General features: G+C 45.6%; 1 protein-coding gene across 1 annotated transcript; it reads left to right on the top strand.

Annotated features, from left to right (window-relative positions):
- Positions 559-12,300, top strand: VPS72 (vacuolar protein sorting 72 homolog). The gene is made up of 6 exons (XM_005677621.3): positions 559-777; positions 4,443-4,595; positions 4,771-4,885; positions 5,275-5,451; positions 11,248-11,392; positions 11,717-12,300. The coding sequence occupies exons 1-6, from the start codon at positions 661-663 to the stop codon at positions 12,102-12,104; spliced, it is 1,095 nt and encodes a 364-aa protein (XP_005677678.1). The 5' UTR covers positions 559-660; the 3' UTR covers positions 12,105-12,300.

The following is a 12,301-nucleotide window of genomic DNA, read 5'->3' as shown; positions in this document are numbered from 1 at the left end:
GGCGGGGCTGAAGAGTTGAGAAGGCAGTGAAATTAAAAGACGTTTGCTCCTTGGAAGAAAAGTTATGACCAACCTAGACCGTTTTTCCAGTAGTCATGTATGGATGTGAGAGTTGAACTATGAAGAAAGCTGAGCGCCAAAGGACTGATGCTTTTGAACTGTGGTGTTGGAGAAGACTCTTGAGAGTCCCTTGGACTGCAAGGAGATCCAACCAGTCTATCCTAAAGGAAATCAGTCCTGAATATTCATTGGAAGGACTGATGTTGAAGCTGAAACTCGAATACCTTGTCCACCTGATGCGAAGAGCTGACTCATTTGAAAGAGCCTGATGCTGGGAATGATTAAAGGCGGGAGGAGAAGGGGACGACAGAAGATGAGATGGTTGGATGGCATCAGTAATTCAATGGAACTGAGTTTGAGTAAGCTCCGGGAGTTGGTGATGGGCAGGGAAGCCTGGCGTGCTGCAGTCCATTGGGTCGCAGAGTCGGACGCGACTGATCTGAACTGAACGGTACTGGGAACTTCTCGACGCTCTGCTACTTCTGTCTGTAGACGACGGGCTTCCGCCGTCCGCCCGCAGGTAGTGGTATCGAGCGCCGAGCCTAGAGAACGGCGCTGGGTGAGGGGCTTGGTGGTGGCTGCGCTGTCTCCATAGGCGTTATGAGTTTGGCTGGGGGCCGCGCCCCCCGGAAGACCGCGGGGAACCGGCTCTCTGGGCTTCTGGAAGCAGAGGAAGAAGATGAGTTCTACCAGACGACTTATGGGGGTTTCAATGAGGCAAGAGCCGGGCCCAGGAAGAGGGAGGAAATAAAGCTAAAAGGAGTACTGACGGAGAGAGAAACCTCGGACAAAGAAGGGGGCGGGGGAGAGGAGTCCTGGTAGCTGGTACTGGAGATGGCGGTGGGCAAGATGAGGGGATAAACTGGAGTCCTAGCAGGGGGAGCCCTGAATGGTGTTGGAGGGGTCAGGGATGGAGAAGTTGTCCGAAGGACCCCAGCCTATGGCTGAAAACTACTGTGTATTTCCTTAACTGCATCTCAGCGCTTCTGACGTCTAGCATACGCCAGGCACATCCTAGTCACGCGGTGTATATTCGTTGGCCTACTGCCTGGTTATTCACCTGAACTGTAGAAAAGAATCTCTCAGAAAAAAAGATAGAGGGACTTAGCCAACTCATTTTTTCAGCTTTCAAATATCGTTATAAATGTTTTCTTAGATAACAGTTTCTTGACTGTCCTGAAAAGTGACCCCATGTATGTCCTTCATAGAACATATTTCAATTTGTAGTTAGATATATTTTGTTTGTTTATGCCTTCCAGTAGACTGTAAGTTCCGTAAGGTTAGAGATTATCTGTTTTGTTTAACAGTGTACATCCGAGTGCCTAGTCCAATGACTGGATTGAGTTGACACTTGTTAAATTTGTATTGATTGAATATGTCCATTCTTTAAATGTGTTAAGTGCCTAAAGCAAGCCAAGCACTGTGATAGGCGCTGTGGAAACAGAGAGTATTAAAAACACCACCTTATCCTTACGTTTTCCAGACTCCAGTGGGGGACCTAGCTGAGGTAACAGTCAGTTACAATATCGTGTGATAAGGAGAAAAGTGTTAAGCATAGGGTGCTATGGTAGCACTTGGGAGACAAAGTTGTTTGGGATGGGCATCCCTGGGAAAGGTGATGTTTACGCTGAGGACAGTTTGAAAAGTGAGCCTTGGCTGGATGGAGAGCAGTAGGACTGGAAGCAGGGAAGGACGAAGGTTAGTCCTGGAGGAGGGTGGGGCAGAATATGTAAAGACACTGACATCCTGCTCTGGGACCTGCACAGCTACTCTCATACTCTAAACTAGGAAGGAGAATAATAGCGGGAGTAGGCCTGGGCCCGTTCTTGTAGGGTTTTGTGAGCCATGTTAAGTTTTATTCTTCATTCAGAGGACTGAGATTATTTCACGGTCAGATTTGTACTTTAGAAAGATCATTCTATAATGAGGAAAATGGTAGAAGGAGGCAGTGAGAGTAGAGAAACAAGAACAGGAGGAGTCAAGAGAAACTAAGGAATTAGAATCCACAGGACTTGGTGACTGGTTAGGAATCATTACTTAACACAGTCATAACCAATTAGTTTAAAATAGAACCTTCTCATCTCTCTTCCAAAGGCCATTTTCCTATTCCTGTCATTTTACGAGTCGTTATTTAATATGTACCCTTCATGCTTCCAAAAAGGATTTAAGAAGGCTTATGATATAAACAAAAAGTAGGAACAGTAAAAATAGAGACAGATGAGAAGTAATTGTACCAGGAGCCTCTGCTAAAATGGTACAGTTGATATTAAGTTTAGCTGTGAGTTTCCTGGCAGCCAAATCCTGAATTTCTTTTTTTGTAAGAAAGAAGCATTTAAGTTCTTTAAGAGAGATATACTTACTCAGCATTAAGTCCCAAGGAGAATTACATCCTTGTAAATAAAATAACAGGGGTTTGGTAGATGATGTAAAAGCATTCTCTTAACTAGTCATGTCTCTTAATGACCCTCGATAAAAGCCAAAGGAATGATAGTAAATCCGTAACTTAGTGAAAGCATTTCAGTTGGGCACTAAGCTAATGTGTAGTTGAACTACTACCCTCTGGTGATATGATTTAATACTAGCTCAGGGCTGAGGGGATTAATGTTTTCTCAGGCTGTCTTTCACAAACATTAGTTGGGAGGAAATGATGGTCACCAGTACAAGACTGAGTACTGGCTGCCTTGGGTTGTCAGCTGTGTTATTTGCTTGCTTTGCCACCATGTGTACAAGATTAACCCATCAGTCTTGTCAGTGATTGAAGAGAGAGGCACATGTTTGAGGTGCTACCCTGCTCAGTTAACTCCCCTCCTCCCGGGCATTTTTTCTCTCTCTCTCTTTTCCTGTGTGGCTGCTGTTTTAGCCCAAACTCAGGCTTAGGCTCTACTATGTGTTTTCTACTCCAGTCCATCCCACCACCTCCAGAACTTTCTGAAACACTCCTTGTATGTAGTTTTCCTCTCCTCCCCGAATATTCAGTGTCTTCCCATTATACATGGTATGCAGTGAAAGCTGCTCAGTTGTGTCTGACTCTTTGCAACTTCATGCGTTATACAGCCTGCCAGGCTGCTCTGTCTGTGGGATTCTGCAGGCCAGAATACTGGAGTGGGTAGCCATTCCCTTCTCCAAGGGATCTTCCCAACCCAGGGATCGAACCCAGGTCTCCCGCATTGCAGGCGGATTCTTTACCATCTGAGCAGCTAGGGAAGCTCATACATGGTGGTAGGACCCAACTCTTTTTCTGTCCCAACTCACCTGAGGAATGAGACATATTTCTCAGTAACTTTACCTTACTTCAGCGGTGATTATCCGTGCTGGACCAAGTAAGAAGAGGGAGAGGATTGAGAATCACTGTCCTGCAAGTTAAGATCATAAGTTTAAAAGTTAAATGTCATTAAGTCATGACATTTACATTTCTCTGTAGATCGAATCCCTGGAGAAGGAAATGGCAACCCACTTCAGTATTCTTGCCTGGAAAATTCCATGGGCAGAGGAAACTGGCCAGCTTCAGTCCATGGGGTCACAAAGAGTTGGACACAACTGAGCACATAGATTGAGTGCAACCTTCTTTTCAAATCTTGTAGCTCTATAGGGCATTCAGTTAATGTTGGAAGGAGGCTGTGATGAAGCCAAAGGCAGTCAGCTAGGAAGACTTCTACCAGAGACAGACCTGCTTTGCTTAGGTCTAAATCCTTATTCCATAAACATGCTGTACACATTCTTGCTTCTGTACCTTTGTTCCCGTCATTTGCTCTGCCTGGGATTCCCTCTTGGCTGTCTAAATACTAGCAGTGTTTTAAACCATGGCTCAAATCCTCTTCATTCTTTAAAGTCTGAAGCAGAGTTTAGTAAACTACAACCTGCTGGCTGAATCTAACCCACTATCTATTTTAATCTGGTCCTTTGCAGAAAAAGTTTGCCAACTGTTGGTCTAAAGGAATAAAGTCTAACATTTAGACTTTTCCAGGCCATCAGTCCATAGCAGGTGTGCCTTCCTCTGATCACCTATAACATTTTATTGCCATTTGGTAGTTTATATGTTGCCCTGTATTAAAACTTCCATTTATAATGATGTCTTTTCCTATACTTGACTGTGAGACCCTGAAGGGGGAGACCAAACGATATCCTTTTGTACCCCAGCACTTAACACAGTGTGCTGTGCTGGGAGCCAACACGGGAGGGTGCTGCAGGTAAAGGGCAGTCAGTTAACGTTGGAAGGGGTGGTGCTAGAGCCAAAGACCATCAGCCCTTCTTGCCTGAGGAAAATGAAAGGCTAGGTTGGGAAGGAGAGTGGGGCAGCCCTTATCAACAGGCAAAGGGATTCTCTTCCTCCTAGAGGGGCATTAATAACTGATAGTGAGAACCTCATCTCCCTGTGTCCTCAGGAATCAGGAGATGATGAGTATCAAGGGGACCAGTCAGACACAGAGGATGAGGTGGACTCTGACTTTGATATCGACGAAGGGGATGAACCATCCAGTGATGGAGAAGCGGAAGAGCCAAGAAGGAAGCGCCGAGTAGTCACCAAAGCATATAAGGTGCAGGGGAGGCCTGGTTTTCTTGGACTTCCTTAATTTGTATTCTCCCTTTCATCAGGTCCCATTATGCCCCACACCAATCCCACTTCCTGCTCTGCTGGTTTTCTCTTCCTAACATCTTCATTGTCTCCCAATATCTTCTCTTCCCTGGTATCTGATTTCACTCTGTCCCCAGGAGCCTCTCAAGAGCCTGAGGCCTCGAAAGGTCAGCACCCCAGCTGGTAGCTCTCAGAAGACTCGAGAAGAGAAGGCACTGCTTCCATTAGAACTACAGGATGATGGCACTGACAGTGAGTGGGGATGTTTGGGTCAATAGACAAAGTTGAAGTGTTATGATAAAGTACTGTATTCATGTTAAGTTTACTGAAGTTGATAACTTTACTATGAGCATGCAGGAATAATTCTAATTAGGAAATATACACCGAGTATTTAGGGAAGAGAGCTGTGATGTTGATGTGCATAACTTAACTCTCAGATTATTCAGAAAGTACGCACACACAGATTGCAAATAGGGCAAAATGTTAACAGAGGATTTGGCAAAGGATTCATGGATGTTCTTTGAACTATTCTTAACTTTTTTGTAAGTTTGAAATGATTTCCAAATAAAAAGCTTTAAAATTAAATTCAGAGAAAGTAGACATGAGTTCAAAGATTTCTTCCCCTATGATTTCCTTCCCAGGTCGGAAGTCCATGCGTCAATCTACAGCTGAGCACACACGACAAACATTCCTTCGGGTACAGGAGAGGCAGGGCCAGTCACGGCGACGGAAGGGGCCCCACTGTGAGCGGCCACTGACCCAGGAGGAGCTGCTCAGGGAGGCCAAGATCACAGAGGAGCTCAACTTACGTTCACTGGGTCAGTCTTTGGTTTTGAGAACAGTGGGTAGAGGGGCTGAGAAGCACAAGAAAAAGTTAGATCTAGAGGCCCCAAAGAATTGGACAGATGGAGATTTGGGACAAGAGAAATCAGAAGAAAGATACTGGGAGAGAAAGTGATTAGGAGCAAGGAAGTAGGCAGTAATGAGGGCCCTGAAGAACAAGTTACATTAAAGTGCTTTGGTATAAAAAAAAATAAAAATAAAATGCTTTGGTATTAAAATAGGAATTGTACGGAAAGGAGTTCAGATTCTAGCTCCACTGCTCACTTGCTATAAGACTGCAGGCAAATTACTTACAACCTGCTTGCGTCTTTCTTTGCTTGTTCACAAAATGCAGTGAGATGATAATGCTGGTTTAATGATCATGAGAATTAGAAATTCAGTAGAATCAGTCCGTTCATGAGATACATTGCTTTAAGGTTAAAATTCTATAAGATCTCTTCAGTTTATGTGCTACTTGGCACACAGTCCTGTATGGGAACATTCAGTACAAAAGCATACATTTCTTTAAGGGGTGGTGAGAGTTCTCAGATCATGAGAGATGAATGAGGGAGCAGCAGATTTCACTCCCCGCATCATGTGCTCACTCTGGAGCATATGTGCATTGAATGAAATAATGGGGGAAATCTCCTACAATATTTGATTTGCTATTTCTCTCTCTCTGAATCTTTTTTTCATCAAGCACATATAATTGAATATGCATAACCCAAATACAGTTTTACTGTGGTGTGGAAGATTGTTTACCCAGAATATCTGAGAGCCAACTCAGTTTAGTTCAGTGGTATCCTTGGTATCCTAAGGACTTCCTTGGTGGCTCAGACGGTTAAGCGTCTGCCTACAATGCGGGAGACCTGGGTTCAATCCCTGGGTCAGGAAGATCTCTTGGAGAAGGAAATGGCAACCCACTCCAGTATTCTTGCCTAGAAAATCCCCTGGACGGAGGAGCCTGGTAGGCTACAGTCCATGGGGTCGAAAAGAGTTGGACACGACTGAATGACTTCACTTTCACTAACTCATTTTAGTTTAATGGTATCAGTAGTTTTGAAATGTAGATACCTTCACTCCAGAAAGTTCCCTGGTGGTCTAGTGGTTAGGACTCGGTGGTCTCACTACCTCGCCCGGGTTCTGTTCCTGGTCATTGAAGCACATCTTTGGGGCTTCCTTGATAGCTCAGTTGGTAACGAATCTGCCTGCAGTGCAGGAAACCTGGGTTCAATTCCTGTGTTGGGAATATCCGCTGGAGAAGGGATAGGCTACCCACTCCAGTATTCTTGGGTATCCCTGGTGGCTCAGCTGGTAAAGAATCCACCTGCAATGTGGGAGACCTGGATTCGATCCCTGGGTTGGGAAGATCCCCTGGAGAAGGGAAAGGCTACCCACTCCGGAGAATTCCATGGACTGTATAGTCCATGGGGTCACAAAGAGTTGGACATGACTGAGTGACTTTCACTTTCACTCCAAAAGACCACAGAAGATTTAATTTTCAACATTTTCAGGGTGTATTGTCGTGACTTTTAAAAAATATTTATATTTGGCTGTGCTGGGTCTTCGTTCTGCCCTCAGGCTCTCTCTCATTGCCGAGAGCAGAGGTTCTTCTTCATTGTCGTAGGGTGGCTTCTTGCGTGGAACACAGGCTCTGGGGCATGAGGGCTCAGTATCTTTGGTGCATGGGCTTAGCTGCTCCATGGCATGGGGAATCTTCCTGGACCAGGATCAAACTAGTGTCCTCGGCCTCGACAGAGCAGATTCTTTATTCATGTGTTTTTAATTGAAGGATAATTACAGTGTTGTATTGGTTTCTGTCAGACATCAACATGGATCAGCCGTAGGTATACATATGTCCCCTTCCTCTTCAGCCTCCCTCCCACCCCATCCCACCCTTCGAGGTTGTCGCAGAGCCCAAGTTTGAGTTCCCTGAATCATAGAGCAAATTCCCACTGGTTATCTATTTTACATATGGTAGTGATAGTGTATATGTTTCCGTGCTACTTTCTCCATTCATCCCACCCTCTCCTTCTTACCACCCCCGTGTCCATAAGTCTGTTCTCTATGTCTGCATCTTTATTGCTGCCCTGAAAATAGGTTCATCAGTACTACTTTCTAGATCCCATATGCATGCGTTAATATACGATATTTATTTTTTCCTTTCTGACTGACTTCACTCTGTGTAATAGGCTCTAGATTCATTCATCTCATTAGCACTGCCTCAAACTAGTTTCTTTTTACAGCTGAGTAATATTTCATTGTATATATGTACCACAGCTTCTTTATCCATTCATCTGTTATTGGACATCTAGGTTACTTCCATGTCCTAGTTATCGTAAATAGTGCTGGCAGGCAGATTCTTAACCAGTGGACCAACAGGGAAGTCCAGCTGTCGTGACTTTAAAAAAAAAATTATTATTATATGGGCTTTAAAACGGGAAATATACCCTTTATCGGTATAATGGCAACGCCGTACTTTAAAACTGGTTATCTCTTAAAACATAAATGACTGAGAAATATCGCAGATAATGAGGTCATTTGATGTCACTATAATTATAATCTGCATCCTTTTACTACATTGATGGTTTCCGGCCACTGTAAAGAGAGTGATTCCCAGGCTTCCGACATAGGAGATCCTGGTGGGGCATGTTTGGCAGGAGAAAAAAAGTATAAGTTCATTTTTGAACATGCTGGATTTGAGATGTCTGTGAGAAGTTCATGCAGTGCTGAGAAATCAGATAAACACACAAATCTGGTGTTAGGACAAGATATCTGGGCTAGAAATACAAATTTGGAAGGTTTTGAATGTGGATGGCAGTTGACACTGGAGTAGATGAGATCACTCAGGGAGAAAACACAGAGGAAGAAGGGTAGGCAGAGGCTCAAGAAGGTCCTGCAGACACCAAAAAGTAATGGTCTCCTACAAGAGGAGGAGCTTAGAAAAGGATCTGAGGGAAGGCCAGAGAGTGAGAAGAGCCAGGAAAGTTTGTCTTAAGAACCCTAAGGAAAGAGAATGGGGCAGTAGCTGCCCAGTCTTGCTGAGATGCCAGTGAAGAGAACTGAGGAGTGTCCGTTAGTTTTGGTGACATGGGGTCAGAAATGACCTTAGGGAGCACTTTTGGGGGAGCAAGCCATTGGGAAGTTGTTGGGAAGCCAAACCTTTAAAATTTGACCATGAAGGGTAGGAGAAGAACATTGGAGGGTCTGGGGGTCAAGAAAGGGTTTGTCCTTCTTTTATTCAAAGATTGGAGAGTATATATTTTTGATGAGATGCAACAGAAAGAATTTTAAGACAGACAAGAAAGGATCATTAATAGTGTAGGGTTTTAGAGAAGTGGGAGTCAGGGTGGGAGCTAGGGCACGGGTAGAAGGGTTGGCCTAAGGTAAGAGGAAGGAAGTAAGGGTGGCTCATAGCTATAGGGTTGTAAATCCAGAGCAGGCCAGTATAATGGTTTTCATCTGATGTTTTTTAGGGACTGTCATTTGTCAGGTGTTGGAGATAGAGTTGGAAGCTTGAAGTGAAGACTGTTTGAAATTGTTGTGGAGATAGGATCATCTGCTGGTGTTGGCAGGTCTTTTGAAGTTTGGGAACATGAATTTCTGGCGGTTTCATTCTACCTGTTGTGTAACTTTTTTCCAGTACTGCTCATCGATCCAGGTCTGGGCGAAGGAGTTTAGATTGATAAGAGAATGACTGATAAGAGAAAAGGAAGGCTGGAGGGAGTGATAGAGTGCAGAGATTTTCAGGTACTCGAAGTACTAGAAGAACAGAGGTATCTAGGGTAATGGAGCAACGAGAGCTGAAGCGTGGGGCTCCACAGGACACAGGCACATCCTGCCCGGGGTGTGGGAGAATAAGCGGCCTCCACCAGAGGGTTGCAGGGAGTAGTGGCCTCTACGGATGACAGGTTTCCTGTAAGGCAAGTTTTGGAAGGCATGCTGAGTGAGAAACTTGACGAAATAGATGAGCTGGCTGATTATAGAGCAGGGGTTACAGAGGGTACAGGAAAGTGTTGAGAGAAGAGTTGAAAGGTTGGCTCCAGGGAAAGCAGTATTATCATCCAGAATTCAAGTGTAAGAGAGATTAAATCACTGGATGGGGGTGGAGGGGTCAGGGGAGTAGGTGTCCAGCGGACTCTTCTGGTCATACTTTATCCAGAGCAGTGATCCCCAACCTTTTTGGCATCAAAGACCAATTTTGTGGAAGATAATTTTTCCACGAACCCGGCGGGGGGGGGGGGGGGATGGTTTCAGGATGATTCGAGCACATTACATTTATTGTGCACCTTATTTCTAATCTAATGTTGCTACTGATTTGACAGAAGGTACCAGTCCTCGGCCCAGAGGTTGGGGACCCCTGCACTAGAGAATTGTGTTCAGAGTACCCGCATTTAAGAGGGACAGAGGGACCAGGTATATTTTGATCTGTGTATACATTAACAAATCTTTATTGAATTCCTGTAATGTGTGGAATGCTGCGTGACCCTCATGATGTATAGGTAATATGAGTCACAGTCACTGCCCTTGAGAGACGTGTGTACCAACAATGAACTGCCACAGAGCAGTGTCACCTGGTCCAGACCGGGTGACTAGTGAGCTAGAGGGGAGGGCCTGAAAGAAGGAACCATTAGCTCAGCTCATTGTTGCCCTGTGAGAATACAGATACAAAGTTGCCAGATTTTCTTAGTGTTTCAGAGGGCACCAGAAACCTCTGTCTTTGAATGTAATTTCCTGACTGTTAAATGTCAGCAGCTAATTCAGATTTTTCTTTAAAACACTATGCAAATCAAGCAGGACACATAAGGGGGCTGCTGTCTTGCAGTCTCTGCCATAGATCATGGTAAGTACAGGAACAGAAGGGTGTCTTTGGCACAGGTGGCAAAGGAGGGAGTGACTCAGAACCATGTTTTATGAGGAATGGTTCAGTAGAAGGGGTACTGTGATCAGCCTGAAGAGAGATGAGACGAATTTCAACTAGTTAAAGGACTGTCAAGTGGAAGACAGGTTAGATTTGTGTTTCTTTTGGCCTTAAAAGGTGAAACACTATCAACAGGAAGTATATTTCAGCTCACAGTGGGAAAGAAGGGGGCTTCCCTGCTGGCTCAGTGGTAAAGAATCCGCCTAGCAATGCAGGAGACATGGGTTCAATCCCTGGTCCGGGAAGATCCTAACTGCTGCAGAGCAACTAAGCCTAAGTTGTGCACCACAACTGCTGAGCCTATGCTCCAGAGCCCAGGAACCACGACTGCTGAGCCCACGTGCCTAGAGCCGACACTCCACAACGCCAGAAGCCACCACAGCGTGATGCCCACACCCGCTGCAGCTAGAGAAAAGCCCATGCATCAACGGAGATCCAGCACAGCCGAAAAAGCAAATGACTCAGTGAATTATAAATTACTTTTTAAAAGTAGGAAAGAACTCTAATCACTAGGGAGTCCTCAAGAGGCAGTGTGCTGCCTTGGATAGGTAGGAGCAAGTTGACAGAACAGTAACGAGAGGTTAGAGGAAATGAGCAGGCTCCTTGCCAAAGGATCCCTTTCAGCTCTGAAGTCCTACTGTTCTGAGCCAGTGAGGAATCAAGTGACCCTAAGAAATGACGAGCAGGGTGTATGTCAAAAGGGGCAAGCAGAAACCTTATGAAATGGGAGATGCTTGAGGGCTTTAGAGGACTTTGCTAATTGGCTTGGGTGAGCAGTGACTAGACAGCCAAGAGGGTAATTAACAGACTATAGGACAGGACTGGGGTTTGGGAAGTGGAGAATTGACCATCTGCTCGTTCCTTCCTGAAGAGACATATGAGCGTCTCGAGGCTGACAAAAAGAAGCAGGTCCACAAGAAGCGGAAGTGCCCTGGGCCCATAATCACCTACCATTCAGTGACTGTGCCACTGGTTGGGGAGCCAGGCCCTAAAGAAGAGAATGTCGATGTAGAAGGGTGAGTGAGTGAATCTCGGGGCAGAGTGCAATGTCTCCCTTCTGTATTCAGCTTGTGTTTCCTCAGCCCCGTCTCACTTGCTCTCCTCACACAGCTCTCCTGACACTTGGGTATCTTTCAGATCCTTTCCCCATCAGCTCCGATTTTTCTTATAGTCGCTGTCTCCTCCTCTTTTTCCATCCAGCCCTGCTTTGTTTGTCCTGTCTGTCACTTAACAGATTCTCTCGGACTGCTGCCATCACTGCCGCCGCCTCTTTCTTGAGTTCTCTGATCTCTCTGCTGTCTTCACCTCTCAGCTCTGTGTGTTTCTGTCTTTTCCCTCAGACTTGATCCTGCTCCCATGGCTTCTGCACTGACTGCCCGTGCTGGGACTGGACCCGTCATCCCTCCTGCTCGCTGCTCACGTACCTTCATCACTTTTAGTGACGATGCCACATTTGAGGAATGGTTTCCTCAAGGGCGGCCCCCAAAGATCCCCGTCCGGGAGGTCTGCCCAGTGACCCATCGGCCAGCCCTATATCGGGACCCTGTTACAGACATACCCTATGCCACTGCTCGAGCCTTCAAGATCATCCGTGAGGCCTACAAGAAGTACATCACTGCCCATGGACTGCCGCCCACTGCCTCAGCCCTGGGCCCTGGCCCACCACCTCCTGAGCCCCTCCCTGGCTCTGGGCCCCGAGCCTTGCGCCAGAAAATTGTCATCAAATGAAGGGATGTCTGGTCCTTAGAAACCTCTTTCCTGTCCTAACTTAAGGTTCTTAAGTTGGGGCTCTTAAGAAGCCCTGCTTCTCCCCTTGGTCATCGCTGATCTTTGCCCAGCTCTTCTCTGTATTTCTTTCCCCATCTTTCCCCCTAGTTCCTACTGGTTTGTGTTTTTTAATCTAATAAAATAGAAGGATCCCTTTT

Source organism: Capra hircus, chromosome 3 (assembly GCF_001704415.2).
Source record: "Capra hircus breed San Clemente chromosome 3, ASM170441v1, whole genome shotgun sequence".
Taxonomy (NCBI): Eukaryota; Metazoa; Chordata; class Mammalia; order Artiodactyla; family Bovidae; genus Capra; species Capra hircus.
This window is presented reverse-complemented; position numbering and strand designations above follow the sequence as displayed.

Coding starts and splice junctions, on each gene's coding strand:
- VPS72 (XM_005677621.3), top strand. CDS start 661: ATGAGTTTGGCTGGGGGCCGCGCCCCCCGGAAGACCGCGGGGAACCGG. Junction 4,596..4,770: donor TAGTCACCAAAGCATATAAG/GTGCAGGGGAGG, acceptor CTCTGTCCCCAG/GAGCCTCTCAAGAGCCTGAG. Junction 4,886..5,274: donor ACAGGATGATGGCACTGACA/GTGAGTGGGGAT, acceptor TTTCCTTCCCAG/GTCGGAAGTCCATGCGTCAA.